The sequence below is a fragment of the Pinus tabuliformis genome, chromosome 1_1, assembly GCF_031772625.1.
Source record: "Pinus tabuliformis cultivar Carrire ecotype Pingquan chromosome 1_1, CPIR1, whole genome shotgun sequence".
Taxonomy (NCBI): Eukaryota; Viridiplantae; Streptophyta; class Pinopsida; order Pinales; family Pinaceae; genus Pinus; species Pinus tabuliformis.
This window is the reverse complement of record NC_142297.1, coordinates 991,916,486-991,932,543: the sequence shown is the minus strand read 5'-3', so window position 1 is coordinate 991,932,543 and position 16,058 is coordinate 991,916,486. Positions and strand designations below refer to the sequence as shown.

General features: G+C 37.2%; 1 protein-coding gene across 1 annotated transcript; it reads right to left on the bottom strand.

Moving 5' to 3' along the window:
• Nucleotides 1-7,992: 7,992 nt before the first annotated feature.
• LOC149217887 (NAC domain-containing protein 22-like) lies at nucleotides 7,993-15,828 on the bottom strand. Its single transcript, XM_089390398.1, has 4 exons — nucleotides 15,630-15,828; nucleotides 15,495-15,546; nucleotides 8,693-8,909; nucleotides 7,993-8,448 (listed from the first exon to the last, which is right to left on the bottom strand). Exons 1-4 carry the CDS (start codon nucleotides 15,826-15,828, stop codon nucleotides 7,993-7,995), a joined length of 924 nt encoding a protein of 307 aa, XP_089246524.1.
• Between the last annotated feature and the right edge of the window lie 230 nt (nucleotides 15,829-16,058).

The following is a 16,058-nucleotide window of genomic DNA, read 5'->3' as shown; positions in this document are numbered from 1 at the left end:
CAACATAAAATCATCAGCGAACAAAAATTTAACATATTAAAAAACCGCATACTTACTATTATTCTTCATATATAACTTAAGAACACATATTATTAATCTAGTCTTTTAAATTTGTCCATTCTAAAAAAATAATTATATATTCTCATACTTTCCTTATACATTAAATAATATTACGACATACCATAAAGTAAACATAAAAATATGAAATAAATATAATATTAGAAAGGTCCACTATAATATAACTTTTAACCTACCTCTTACAACTATCCATACTGAACATTAAAAAACATACGATAAAACAAACGTGAAATGTGAAACAAATATAATATGAAAAGAAACCACCACTACCTCATCACAATTACCCTCAATTATACAACCATCTAACCCGGATTTATCTAGACCAGTTTTTCTTATCATTCTTTCCTTGTAACGCGCTTTCGTAGACTTTTTATTCTCCATTACATGCACGGGGCCGGCAGTTTACCCGACTCTTCCGAAGCCTTTTATGTTAAACATTACTTATGACACGCTTTCTTCATTCATTGGAATTTCACGTCTCAAGTACATGAGGGCGGCATTAGTCTCAACGAAAGGGCCGACAGCACACAGGTCAGGGAGAATGCGATTCCTAACGTTTCAGGGTAACGGACGGAGGACTCCGACTGTTCAATCCAGTTGTATTCAATTTCAAGTTAAAGGCCACTTTTCTGTACTTTTGTCTTGTAGGTTGTATCTTACAATATATGTACAGTGAAATTTCCATCACTTGTTAATTGCAAAGTCCAATTACAGAGAATCATTCACGGACCGAGAATCCCCAGCGGAGGAAATAATTTTTTTTCTAAAAGTCCAGTGATATTCATAAAAACCAGAAGAGTTCCAGCCCTGCTAGCATTATCCTTATATGATAATTTGTTGATGTATGAAAATCTCATTTGGTAATATAAATTGTGAGATGCAAAATTTAAATCCAACTATTTAACTAGAAAACATATCTAAATTCTTAACAATAATGAAATTCTCTGACCTGCTCTAATCAAAACAGAGAGAAAAGATTTTGAAAGCTTTCACTCTACCTGAAGCTTTTATCAGTCTCCTTGATTGAGAATTATTCAGCATTTGAGCAGTTTAAAACTTATGTTTATAAGGGAAGTGTATTTTTTTTAAATATGGTCATATAATTGTTGATTTAATTTTGATATGTAAGAAAATTATATTATATATATATTTTTGGTTTTCTAACTGAAAATTGAGAACTTAACATAATAATTTTAATTTGTTATATTTTAACATTATTTATTAAAATATGTTGTTTCTGAATATTATTTATTAAATTTGATTGACATATAATATTATAAAATAGAAATCCATGTCACTGGAATACTTGTGGGTGGTCTGCCAGATATTTATGGGTTTTGGGTTTTCTTTTGAGTGGTTTGTAAAGGGAAAATTCTCTTACTGTTAGATATTTATATGTTTTGGGTTGTTAATGTATGTTAGATATTTATATGTTTTGGGTGGTTAATATATATGTTTCGGGTTGTTAACTTGTTCCTTGCCTTTGAAAAGGTTAATTATTTACCTAAATAAAAACAATTTTGAAACATACTCCAAACCTAAACTTATACTATTTTTAATTATTAAAATATAATTTTAAATATATAAATAAATTAAATTTTTTTAATTATTACTTAAAATATATTTTTAAATATATAAACAAATTTAAAACATCCCGTAACCCAAAACATTCAATTACATTCAAATTAAACATTCAATCATATTCAAATTTAAAATAAAATACATTTGTAGCAACCTGCAATAAATACACAGAATTTCATAAATAACGCTTCCATAAACACTTTTGATCCACGTCGTAAATCTTTCCCTTGCACAGCAATGCTAGCAATATGAAGCGATAAGATCCGTTCATTTTATGACATCTGAAATCTTTAGATTCATACTTTCAACATTTGTAACCATAAACGCATCTGCAAAGGTAAGGGTAAAGTACACCGACTGTTCTAACACGGAATCCTTGGATAACTTTCCAGTTAGCTGCCATCATTGGAGGGTATTTCGAAAAAAGCTTACGATAATGGGGTCAACGAGCTCGCCTTTTCCTATTAAGCAAAGGGAGTTCAAAGTGTATTAATCAGATCAATAGTTTGTATAATTTGGAATTAGTGGTCTTCAAACCTACAATTTCAATCCACCGGCTCCGATATTGTTGACCTATGTTCAGGTGAAGGCAAATCCGAAAATATAGATCTAATTATTCCCTTCAAAAGTATTACATAACATTATATTAATCAGATTGGTATTATTGACCGGGCTGCTTTATATATCTATTGTGAGGTTGTGAAATCTCACCGACGTCACGTGATTACAAAGATGTCATGTACTTATATAATATGGGATATGTAAAATAATTTGAGTGATAAATGTTTTATTTTCGACTTTAGGTACCTGAGCCATGTTACTTTGAAACCCAGTAAGTTAAACTTATTTTCGTGGGTACAAAGAGCAAAGACATTATTCCTTTGGAAATAAAGAAAAAGACATTAAGAAGTTTCAAAATTAGTTTTTAATTTATTTCAGACCAGTATTTCAATATCACTTATACAATAAGAGTACACGTATTTGATTTATTTAATAATTTGATTTTGAAATTGTTGGAATAATGGTTACACTAATGTTATTGAGAATTGATTTATATAATAAAAGTATACTTATTTGATTGATTGATTTATTTGATTTGAGAATTAATTTATATAATAAAAGTATACTTATTTGATTTATTTATTTATTTGATTTTGAAATTGTTGGAGTAATTATTACACTAATATTATTGAGAATTAGTTTTGTAGATTAATCACTATTTTGGGAACATAAGATTAATTACTCACTCATGATAATGTTTAGGATTTGGAAGTTTAGTAAAGCATTATAGTTGTAATGGAAACCTTGAACATGGTATCATGAGTCTTGACTGAAGTTTGATTTCTTATCTGCATCTGAGGGTTTGATTTCCTAGTTGCATTTGAGGGAGATGTTGAATAATTTCCATAATCACTTTATTGGGAATCAATCACTTGAATTAACCATCACTCTAAAATCCATCCAAAAACCACTAAAAAAATTAACAATTAGTTGAATTAGAGGGAATTTTGAAATAATTGCCATAATGACTTTATTGGGAATCAATCACATAAATTAATCACCACTCTAAAATCCACCCAAAAAGAACTAAAAAATAACAATTAGTTGCATTTGAGGAAATGTTGAAATAATTGCCATAATCACTTTATTGGGAATCAATCCCATAAATTAACAAGCACTTTAAAGCCCACCAAAAAAACCACTTAGAAAAACATAATTGTGATAGTTTGGAATGGTAATACTTTACTTTGGAATGGTAATACTTTAGAAGTGGGTTTTGATATAATAAAAACCTCCACATAAATTTCGAACAAAACTTGTATTGAACTTTCCTAGTCTCGAAAGCTATAACAGTTCTTTACGGATTTTGAAATTGGTTCAACTCTAAGAAGTCTCATAGCTTTAATCTCTGGACCAGCATATAAGACCCCAACTCTTATAGGGAATTGTACTCTTGAATACTATTTGCCAATTGTGTAAAACTTAAAACCTAATGATTTCAAACACGTAAGTAGTCACTATTCTAAAGTTTTCCATAGGATTTCCTCATATTGTAAATGGACGTTACCAAATGTATGATATACACAAACTCCGATGGTATCTCATGCCGCTTTTGGCCGATTTAGTCGACTAAACATCCCAATATAGTATAGGACATACTTTGCAACATAATTTTTGTTTTTTGTCAGCCTTAGTTTGCAGTGTAGTAGTGTAGTAATGGGTAAATGTAAATTGTGAGATTCAAAATCTAAATACAATTATTAGTCTTTGTTATCTGGCAATGGTATGGCACTATAGTAATCAATTGGCGATGTTAAACCATTAAAACACCTGTTTGTTATTAGTCAGGATGACTTATAAACCATGTTTTTCAGCGCATATCCTTTTACCATCTTATTTGGCCTCTTCCAAAGGGGAAGAGGCTATACCCATGATATTTTTCCTATTCTTCATAGGATATTCCATGTATTTCGTTGACATTTTCTATCGGGAAACTATTGCTAGCATTATTTCATAAATATTAAATGTTATTTTATAATCTGAGAACATGACTATAGAACCAGAACAGAGACAGATGGCGTATAACAAGGATAGATAGCATTGTGCATGTGATGGCGTAGAACAGAGACAGATGGCGTTGTGCATGTGAGATGGTGTTCGCTACAATGGGATTGCTCTGTCCTGTATTTGCAATGGGGTTGCTCTGTCCTGTATTTTCAATGCAGAATTTGCCTCTTCGGTTTTGCTTGCCGTTCACTAGGCCCTCTGGTCAATCTGCTCTTGAATCCTGTCGGCAGGAGTCGGGTAAGTTGTTCAGCTATTCATCGGGTTCATGTTCCACCCACAGAATGGAAATGACTTGAAGAAAACGCTTCAACTGAACTACTAGTAGTAGCGATCTTCCTACCATATTCTCGTATAGAATGACCAGGGTAGATGAGTATCACCCTGCCTACATACCTATTTATTTGTTGTAGCAATATTACTTATGTAATGTACATACCTTTTTATTTGCTGTAGCAATATTATTTATGTAACGTGTAAGGCTAGCCTATTTGATGTAGCTACAGAAGCGCTGGTGGTAACCTGACGCCCTTAGGGATGCTTGTGACAGCTAGCCTATGGGTAGGTGCTGATGGCTAAAATGTCCCTGTGTAGGTCAGTCTGCACACTGATGGAGGCAGGAGTTGTCTTTTGTGGAGGGAGGCAGGAGATTCATAAGCTTCAATCGGAGGGTGGTAAACTCACAGAGACCACTACTCCTCCTCCCCCTTTTCACTGTTGATTCACCAACCAGCTCGGGGTTGTATTACTGTCAATGTCCTTATGTCTATGTATACAGTTGTTTATGAAGGGAACATGAAACTGGTAGCGCACATAGAATCACCTCACCTTCTAACCACCCTACTGGGATGGGGTCCCTGATGCTGGCTTTGAGTTGGTTACTTGCCTCATTCGTTACTTGTTGCCTAGTTCAATAAACATGTTGGCTGCTTGAATCGCCTTAGCTTGCCGCTTGCTGCCTCCTGCTTCGCCACACCAGCAACGTGAACAACATAGGCCCTCCTCATTTGTGCAGAAAATGGCTCACATCCATTCACAGGTTGCAGCATCTCTAGCAGCATCTTAGGCACCTTATAAATCACTTGAGGATTGCCATCACATCCTAGTGCTTCAAAGGCCACCAACATCATAAGCTCAAGCCAATTCATGAGAATACATCTGTGTGATAGCTTTTTTCTTCGGCGATGATCATTCCTGGGGTAATTAGGAGCGCTCAATAAGCAAAAAGAAGAAATCAAAACCAGAAAGGACACACACTCATAAAACCAAATTTCGATTGCCACATGAGCTTCCAAGAGCTACTAGATATGAAAGCATATTCAAGAGAGGTAAGGGATTGCCCCATTAGGTAGGTTTTTTGCGATTGGCATTTAACGGAATAAGGTAGGTTGGCATTTATTGTAATAAGGCATTTGGTATGCATGCAAGTTGGTGTTCAGCGTGAAAGATACGCGGTTGTGTTTTTCATGACAAAACAATCATGTGGGTGTCGCTACGCTTCTCGACGTACTTCCTTCTTGTTATGACACTAGCACAGAATGGTGGGATCCCCATTTGTGACTTGGCGTGGGTGCCGCTATGCTTCTCGATGTACTTCCTTCTTGCTTTGATACTAACACAAAACAGTGGGACCCCCATTTGTGACTTGGCGTGGGTGTCGCTACGCTTCTCGATGTACTTCCTTCTTGCTTTGATACTAGCACAGAACGGTGGGACCCCCATTTGTGACTTGGCGTGGGTGCCGCTACGCTTCTTGATGTACTTCCTTCTTGCTTTGATACTAGCACAGAATGGTGGGACCCCCATTTGTGACTTGGAGTCTCTAGCCTTGCGTGATGTGGCTGGATTCAAGAAGTGGCGTCTTGGAGTCTCTGACCTTGCGTGATGTGGCTGGATTCAAGAAGTGGCGTCTTGGACTCTCTGACCTTGCGTGATGTGGCTGGATTCAAGAAGTGCGTGATGTGGCTGGATTCAAGAAGTGGCGTCTTGGAGTCTCTGACCTTGCGTGATGTGGCTGGATTCAAGAAGTGGCGTGAACTTTGCACAAATTTCTCTATTTGATATGCAATGCTACTTAACAATTTGGGCCATATCGGTGCTTGTTTAGTTGTGATATTTGGTTTTTAACATAATCTCCTATATCTAAAATCTTAGTAGTTAAATTATAATTTTTGTCTATTTTGATGAATGTGGGTTAAACACACATTTGGAAAATTTATGTACATATTTATCTCTTGGCAGCATCTCTGTGAAGGAATATTTGCAAAGTTTATGTACATATTTATCTCTTGGCAGCATCTCTGTACATATTTATCTCTTAGGCAGCATTTCTGTGAAAGAACATTTGCAAATTTTATGTACGTATTTATCTCTTGGAAGCATTTTGGTGAAGGAATTTGTTTGGATTGCCCCCATTCAAGTCATGGTTGCTAACTGGTAGTTGAGTCACAATGGTCCGGATATTCAGAGTTTGCCATTCGTCGTGAGGTATAGCAACAGAGAAGCAGGTAGGTTCTCCTGGTTCGACGCTTGCTTGGGCAGGATAGGAACCGAGGAGGGCTAGTCTAAACGCGATAGCTGGGAGGGGCAGTCCCATAGACTACTGGAAACATCTGCCGAGAGGGGTGCACATCACACAATAAACTGAAATCCATTTTACTTGTTTCAGCGCCCGACCTTTCACTTTAACCCCATTGTGCTTAGTTTCAACAATTAAACCCTGCCAGGAGAGCGAATCGCCTGTTTACTACCCAATAGAAGCAACAGAGCAAGCAGCATGAACATCTATGCCAGCTATAAATTCCTTCGGCATAGGGCAGGGACTAGCTACCACGCAGCCCCTCTGGTTTAATTTAACTAAAAAACATATCTAAATTCCTAATAATATTGAAACTAACTAACCAAAGCAGAGAGTCTCTTTGATTGAGAAATATTCAGCATTTGTAGTTTCCGTAAACTCCGATGTTCTGTTACCTACATTGATCAGGGATTCTGCAGTCACTATCACATTCGTTCGGGCATTCTTCAGGCCTGCAACTTATTGCAGGCTGGAAGTCTTTATGGTTCTCTTTAGGTTTGCAGTTTATTGAGGACTGGCAGCATGCTTCATGGCTCTGTTTGAGGACCGCAATTGATGCTTCATGCTGAGGGTGGAGACGGCTACTAACCCTAATCGAACTCCCGATCAAATCAGCGTCCGTTCAGCTTAGAAGTCAGACAATCAATCCAGTACTGGGAAACTGAAAGCGGTTTTACTCTGAACATAAAGCGACGAGGGGCTAGCTTAACAAATATTGTAGAAATGTAGTGATTCGTTTTAATAGGGAAATATCATGGTGAAATATATAAAAGAAGTACATAGTAATTTAAAAAGGCCACGAACAATTACTCTAATTTAAAACGGTCAAAGACTGGAAATTTTATATATGTCTATGCAAACTTCACTAGAACAATTACTCTATATACTCTTAACAATCCTATTGGTCAAGTAGAGATATTTGGAAAGGCATCCAATCCTGCTATTCAAGTAGACACCTTTGCAATGACATCCACTCCGGCTATTTATTTTTCAATTCTGAATTTTGACTGTAGATTACATGCTATGTAGACTGTCATCATAATATTTCCTTAGATAAACCTTTAAGAAATGAACCATCTGATTTGCAGAGAAATCACGTCACTGGTGTCACTTACATACTGCTTAAATGAGAAAATAGCAAATTTGAATTCGTTGAGAACACGTACTGGAAGGGAAGTATCAATTTCTATTTAAACTAATGGAATCTGAAACGGAGATGGGGTAGAGAGAAGAGCAATTGGAGTAGCTATACGTTGGGTAAACAAGCAGTCCATCGGCAACTTAGGCAACTCTAACTGTGGTGGCCGCTTACGAGCTTTTGGGGTCCTCAATACCGTTGTATCTTCATAAAACATGAACGGTTCCAGGCAGTCAAATAGATTAGATTCATTGTTCGTTGTACTTATAGAAAAAGAACACATTCCGTCCTCATTCTTATGAGGTAATGAGGAAATTGTGGTCTCTGTCATTGGATTTGATAATTGGCAGCTGCCATTAAGGGTGTTTGAATGAAACTTCTCTAGATATTCATCACCAAGTGAATGAACCTGTTGTTCTTTCTCAAGGTGATCACTCTTTGCTCGTTCTTCAATCGACTTACGAGAAGCAGCCTTTCTGTATATCCGACATAACACCATATCCATTTTCTTCTGCACATGCCAATCCATTTAATTCCATCAGTATCTCTACAGTGAGAGAAACCAGGCACTCTCCCACCGTGGCTGTAGAGCACCTTGGTTCTAAACAAATCAATGGCGTAGAATTTATCAAAGGCTCTTAAATAGTATTGGTCGGTGCAAATAGGTAACTTTCATTTTTTCACTGTGCTCTTAGTGCTTATAGATCTGGCAAACATAAAGGCAGCTGAGCGGAAAACATTAACAAACCTACCCTGGGGGTCGACGAGCTGAAATCTAACAAACCGTATTCATTCATGATCCAGTCGGTCTTCTCTCCACGAGGGCCTTTTCCTTTGTAAAACACAAGTGTTTTCTTCAGACCGACGCAGTGAAGCAGCTTGTTGCGGACTGCTCTGTCTGAACCGGTGGCCTTCCAGAAACCTGACGCCGTCAGTATATTATTCCGTGGGCACGCCTTCTCCTGCTTTCTGTTGAAATTATAATTTCAACTGCAGTGAACAGAACAGCAGCAGCTACTTTATTCATTTGTCGTGATCCGGCGCCCCACATTTTCTCCCGATCTTTTATGTCACCGCCATTACCATCTTTTCACTCTTTAATTATTTTTGTGTTTCCAGAAAGAAGAAGATCAGATCCAGCGCCAAACCGTTACTTTTCAACAACCATATTAATGAGCAAAACCGCTGAAACAGAAAAAGAACCGTTCTCGAGCCGTAGCAACATTTACTAGCCATAGATTTCATCACCACCGACTCAAAAATACAGCAAAAGATCAAATCTGTTCATTATGAACAGCAGAAACTTTATCAGCAAGTTAAGGCGGTGAAGTCCCTTTCCCGCAGTATAAATAGAAACAGAAACAGAAGTAGAAAACAGAAGAGAAAATAGATTGAAAGTCCTTTTGTAACACACAGCAGTGTAGAACAAGAGAGTTTTTTTTGTATTGCACAGCAGTGCTGAAATTTTCTGAGATAGTTGTTTTCTGGAACTGAAGCGTTCCTGTTGTAATCCCTCTGTCAAGAGGAAGATGCTCTTTAGCATAATATTTTGTGAAGATCCCTCTACGTGAGGAAGACTTAGTTTTATCTGTTGGTTTATTTTCATAAATAGAAATTTCTTTCTGTGCGTTGCTGTTTCACCAAAAGTTATTTTGTCAAAAAAATTTCTCGTAAGTCGAAAAATACTTGACGTCAAAAATCCCCGTTGCTGCAACACCACGAACAGCAACTGAAAAAATTTTACGTTGCTGCAACACCACGAACAACGTTGCTGCAACACTACGAACAACAACTGAAAAAAACTGTGTTGCTGCAACACCGTTTCTAGAGAACGAATTTTTCTGTTTTTCTGAGTTAAAAACAGAGTATTTTTCTGCGTCAAAGACAAAGTATTATTTTGATCAGTTTTTGATCCTGAGGCAAAGTAGAGTATTATTTTATGCTCTGTTCTTGTGTTTTTGAATTATCAGAAAACAGAGTATTACTCTCTGTTCATATTTTTGTTGTTTCGAAATTTATCAGAAAATTCTGAACAGTGGAAACAGAGGATTTTTCCACTGTATTTTGTTTGGAATAACCAGAAATTCCCGACATGGTATCAGAGCTTGTTCAGGCTCTTTGAAGACATCAAAGAAGCTGAAAGAAGATTTGTTGCTGCAGCAAATTATACAGCAGAGCGAAAACGCTGTCAAGGTATTTTTCATATTAGTTTTTTGTGTAGCTGCTGAAGACAATTAAGTGATTTTTTTTACAGTCAAGTATTGCAAGAATGGCCAGCACCAGCGTGGGTATGTTTAATACCCAGCTCCCACAGTTCAATGGGAAAAATTATGACTACTGGGCAATAACCATGAGAGCCGTGTTTGTCTCACATGATTTATGGGAACTTGTTGAATATGGATTTGAAGAGCCAGCAAATGAAGAAGAGTTTATTGGATTAACTCAGGCAGAGAAAGAGCTGTTGAAGAGCAATAAGAAGAAGGACTCAAAAGCTCTTGTATTCTTATATCAAGTAGTGCATGAGAGTGTGTTTCCGAGGATAGCAGCAGCCAATACATCCAGAGAAGCATGGAAAACTCTCAAGACAGCCTATCAAGGCATGGAGAAAGTGAAGACAGCAAAACTACAGTTGCTGAGGAAAGATTTTGAGAACCTGCGTATGAAGGAGTCAGACAATATTGACTCATTCTTCACACAAGCAATTGGTTTGGTCACACAGATAAGGTCTCATGGAGAAACTCTTGAAGAAAAGAGGATTATAGAGAAACTATTGAGGTGCCTACCCTCAAAGTTTGATGTGATTGTCACCACCATAGAAGAGACAAAGGATCTCTCAAATTTTTCAGTTGATGAACTTCATGCATCACTGATAACACATGAGCAGAGGTTGAGTAGAAATGAAAACTCATCTCTAGAGCAAGCCTTCAAGACCCAGATGTCATTTGGAAGAGGAAGAGGTCAAGGCAGAGGAAACAAGAGAGGAAGAGGCAGAAGCCAATACAGAGGCGGAAGAAACAGTCCAGCAAATGTTCAAGGAAGAGGCAGCAATCCAAATCAGAACCAAGGCCATGGTAGCAGCCAGCAAAGTGGACAACATCATGCTCAAGGACAAAGGTATGAAAAATCCAATGTCCAATGTTATTATTGTAAAAAATATGGGCACTATGCAAATGAATGTAAGAAGAAGCAGCATGATATGAGTAATAGATCTAGTGCAAATATCACTAGAGAAAATATCAGTCAAGATAATGTGTTGTTAGTTTGTAATATGGCTGAAACAAACAGTGAAGATATATGGTTTCTAGATTCTGGTTGCAGCAACCATATGACAGGAAACATAGCCCTGTTTTTTGCTTTAGATCAGAGTGTGCAGTCACAAGTCACACTTGGGACTGATAGTAAAATTTCTGTTATGGGAAAAGGAGAAGTTAAAATATTTACAAAGAAAGGTGAAAGAAAACCATAACAGATGTCTATTATGTTCCTGGAATGAAGTGTAATCTCTTGAGTATTGGACAGCTTGTTCAGAAAGGTTACAATGTTTTCTTTGAGAATGATGTATGCACCATCATGGACAGATTACCCAACAAACGTTGTATTGCTGAAGTGAAGATGACAAGGAACAGGATGTTCCCTCTCAGAATAAAGGCAGATCTGAAAAATAAAGAAGAAATTGCAGCAGTGACACAAGAGGCTCTCCAAAGCGTACCAAAGGATGAAAATTGGTTGTGGCATTTGAGATTTGGACATCTCAACTTTGGAGGTCTTAATTTGTTGAGTAGAAAAGGAATGGTAAGAGGATTACCATTGATAGAAAAGCCATACAGCCTTTGTGAAGGTTGTATATTGAGAAAACAACACAGAGAAAGTTTTCCAACTGGGAAAAGCATAAGGGCAAAATCACCTTTAGAAATTGTCCACTCAGATTTATGTGGACCGATGCAAGCTCCATCACTTGCAGGCAGCCAATATTTTCTAACATTTATTGATGACTTTACCAGAAAGACTTGGGTTTATTTTCTGAAGAATAAGAGTGAAGTGTTTGAAAATTTTCAAAATTTCAAAGCACTTGTAGAAAATCAATGTGGGCTGCGTATCAAGGTTTTGAGAACTGACAGAGGAGGTGAGTATATCTCCAAAGAATTTTTACATTTTTGCAGAGAAAATGGAATTCATAAGCAATTTACAGCAAGGTACACCCCGCAGCAAAATGGAGTTGCTGAAAGAAAAAACAGAACAATCATGGATATGGCGAGAAGCATGTTGAAGGCAAAGCATTTGCCAAATGATTATTGGGCTGAAGTTGTACACTGTGCAGTATATATTTTGAATAGATGTCCTACAAAAGCAGTGATGAACAAAGTGCCAGAAGAAGCATGGAGTAGGAGAAAGCAAGGAGTCACCCACATGAAAGTTTTTGGTTGTGTGGCTTATGCACACATTCTAGATCAGCTAAGGAAGAAATTGGACAGCAAAGGGGAGAAATGTATTTTCATTGGATACAGTGAAGAATCCAAAGCTTACAGGTTATATATCCCATCCACCAAGAAGTTTTTTGTGAGCAGAGATGTTCAATTTATTGAAGAGGAAGCTTGGGATGGAAGCATAGAGAAAACAGTTAATGTTAAAAACTGTTTGTCTCATGATGATGATGACGAGGAGTTGGCTGAAACACATCCCCAAACAGCAACACCAACAACAGAACAGCAAAAGACACCCTTGAGGAGAAATGAGAGTGCTTCTCCAAGCACACCACAAGGAGGAAATTCAAGTGCATCTACAAGCACTTGTACACCGAATGAAAGAGGTAAGAAATTCAGAAATTTATGTGATATTTATGATGAAGGAATGAATTCTTTGTTTGCCTTGTATTGTCATGTTGATGACCCTGTTCATTTCGAAGATGCAATTAAAGATAAGAAATGGATAGAAGCTATGGATGAGGAAATAAATGCCATAGAAAGAAATAAGACATGGGATTTAGTTGATTTACCAAAAGGTAAAGAAGTCATTGGAGTTAAATGGGTCTACAAGACCAAGGGTAATGCTGAAGGCAAGATAGAAAGGCATAAGGCAAGACTTGTTGTCAAGGGATACAAGCAGCAATATGGGAGAGATTATGAGGAGACTTTCGCACCAGTTGCAAGAATGGAAACAGTAAGAGCAGTGTTGTCCATAGCAGCACAAAACAAATGGAAAGTTTACCAAATGGACGTGAAGTCAACATTCTTGAATGGAGTATTAATGGAAGAGGTTTACATCGAGCAACGTCTAGGCTATGAGAAGAAAGGCCAAGAGCACAAAGTCTGCAGATTGAAGAAAGCTCTTTATGGGCTGAAGCAAGCACCAAGAGCGTGGTACAGTAGGATAGATTCCTATCTACTGGAGAACGGATTTGAGAAGTGTGAGGGAGAACCCACTGTTTACATCAAAGAAAAAGACTGTAAAATTTTAATTGTTGTGTTATATGTTGATGATGTGATTTTTACAGGTAATGATGACTACCTCATTGAAAATTTCAAATCAGTCATGAAAGAAGAATTTGAGATGACTGACATGGGTTTGCTGAGATACTTCTTAGGAATAGAAGTAGATCAAAATAAAAATGGAATTTTTATTTCACAGGCAAAATATGTAAATGAAGTGTTGAGCAGATTTAACATGCAGGACAGCAAGGCAGCAATCACTCCCATAGTGATGGGATTAAAACTCAGCAAAGAGGACAGCAGCAAAGATTTTGATCCTAGTGTGTAAAAGAGCATAGTTGGCAGCCTCATGTATTTGACTGCAACTAGGCCAGACATAATGTATGCTGTTAGTTTAATTTCCAGATTCATGGAGAAGCCAAAAGAAACACATTGGCAGGCAGCAAAGAGAATTCTGAGGTATGTTAAAGGTACAAAAAGGTATGGCATATTTTATACTGTTTCAGAATGTTCAGATTTAGTTGGATACACAGATAGTGATTGGGCTGGAAGTGTAGATGACCAGAAAAGCACATCTGGTTACATTTTTCACATAGGTTCAGGAGCCATTTCATGGGCTTCCAAGAAACAGCCAATTGTAGCATTGTCTACAGCAGAAGCAGAGTATGTGGCAGCTACAGCAGCAGCATGTCAAGCGGTTTGGATGAGGAGAATGTTGAGAAGTCTTTGCCAGGAGCAGGCAACATCAACAGTTATTTTTTGTGACAATAGCTCAGCCATTGCATTATCCAAGAACTCTGTATTCCACAAGAGAACAAAACACATAGACACAAAGTTTCACTACATCAGAGAATTGGTGAACAATGGAGAAATCATTTTAAAACATTGCAGGACTCAGGAACAGGTTGGAGATATTCTGACAAAGCCATTGGATCAAAAAAGTTTTGAGTTTTTAAGGAAACTTCTGGGTATGACTGATAACCCAGCAGTTGAAATTAAAGGGGAGTGTTGAAATTATAATTTCAACTACAGTGAACAGAACAGCAACAGCTACTTTATTCATTTGTCGTGATCCAGCGCCCCACATTTTCTCCCGATATTTTTGTCACTGCCATTACCATATTTTCACTCTTTAATTATCTTTGTGTTTCCAGAAAGAAGAAGATCAGATCCAGCGCCAAACCGTTACTTTTCAACAACCATATTAATGAGCAGAACTGCTGAAACAGAAAAAGAATCGTTCTCGAGCCGTAGCAGCATTTACTAGCCATAGATTTCATCACCACCGACTCAAAAATACAGCAAAAGATCAAATCTGTTCATTATGAACAGCAGAAACTTTATCAGCAAGTTAAGGCGGTGAAGTCCCTTTCCCGCAGTATAAATAGAAACAGAAACAGAAGTAGAAAACAGAAGAGAAAATAGATTGAAAGTCCTTTTGTAACACACAGCAGTGTAGAACAAGAGAGTTTTTTTTGTATTGCAGAGCAGTGCTGAAATTTTCTGAGATAGTTGTTTTCTGGAACTGAAGCGTTCCTGTTGTAATCCCTCTGTCAAGAGGAAGATGCTCTTTAGCATAATATTTTGTGAAGATCCCTCTACGTGAGGAAGACTTAGTTTTATCTGTTGGTTTATTTTCATAAATAGAAATTTCTTTCTGTGCGTTGCTGTTTCACCAAAAGTTATTTTGTCAAAAAAAATTCTGGTAAGTCGAAAAATACTTGACGTCAAAAATCCCCGTTGCTGCAACACCACGAACAGCAACTGAAAAAATTTTACGTTGCTGCAACACCACGAACAGCGTTGCTGCAACACTACGAACAGCAACTGAAAAAACTGTGTTGCTGCAACACCGTTTCCAGAGAACGAATTTTTCTGTTTTTCTGAGTTAAAAACAGAGTATTTTTCTGCGTCAAAGACAAAGTATTATTTTGATCAGTTTTTGATCCTGAGGCAAAGTAGAGTATTATTTTATGCTATGTTCTTGTGTTTTTGAATTATCAGAAAACAGAGTATTACTCTCTGTTCATATTTTTGTTGTTTCGGAATTTATCAGAAAATTCTGAACAGTGGAAACATAGGATTTTTCCACTGTATTTTGTTTGGAATAACCAGAAATTCCCGACACTTTCTTGGAACAAAGAAGAACCATTGTGTCAACCCAACATCATAATCCAAACCTGCAAGAGTACGAATTCATCAATTAGACTGTGAGAGACCTTTTAAAATTAAAAACACTGAAAAACGAGAAAGTTGACTGTACCTGGTAACTTCCACGGATCATACTGATACAGGTCCAACGTAGGTATGATCTTATCAAAGCTCACTGGGTAGCTGCCTTGAACCCTTTTCTTCAAATAGAAGTCCAGCAGCTCCTCTTCTGTTGGATAGAATCTGAAACCTGGAAGGTCCCTTAACTCTGCCCCTACTACCCCAGCATAGATTTTCTGCAGCAGGGCCATCTGATCTATTTTTGGATGAACCTTTTAGACAAGTATCTCAGCATGATTTCCCTATCCATAAATATATAGAGGCGAATCTTGATCGTTGGAAGTTTCCTGGACTGTAGGTGAAAAAATACTCCCAACGATTTTTTGACGAAGACGGACTGATTATTTAGGACAAAATGGGAAGACAACATCATGATGGTCCACACGTTAATGTTTATAAGACCGACCCAAGAAACGTGTCT

What these genes read in the sequence shown, in the direction of transcription:
- LOC149217887 (XM_089390398.1), bottom strand. Translation starts at nt 15,828, where the DNA reads ATGGCCCTGCTGCAGAAAATCTATGCTGGGGTAGTAGGGGCAGAGTTA. An exon ending in TGATCCGTGGAAGTTACCAG is followed by an intron (nt 15,547 to 15,629) that starts GTACAGTCAACT and finishes GTACTCTTGCAG; the next exon opens with GTTTGGATTATGATGTTGGG. An exon ending in TTCTTCTTTGTTCCAAGAAA is followed by an intron (nt 8,910 to 15,494) that starts GTGTCGGGAATT and finishes TAATTTCAACAG; the next exon opens with AAAGCAGGAGAAGGCGTGCC.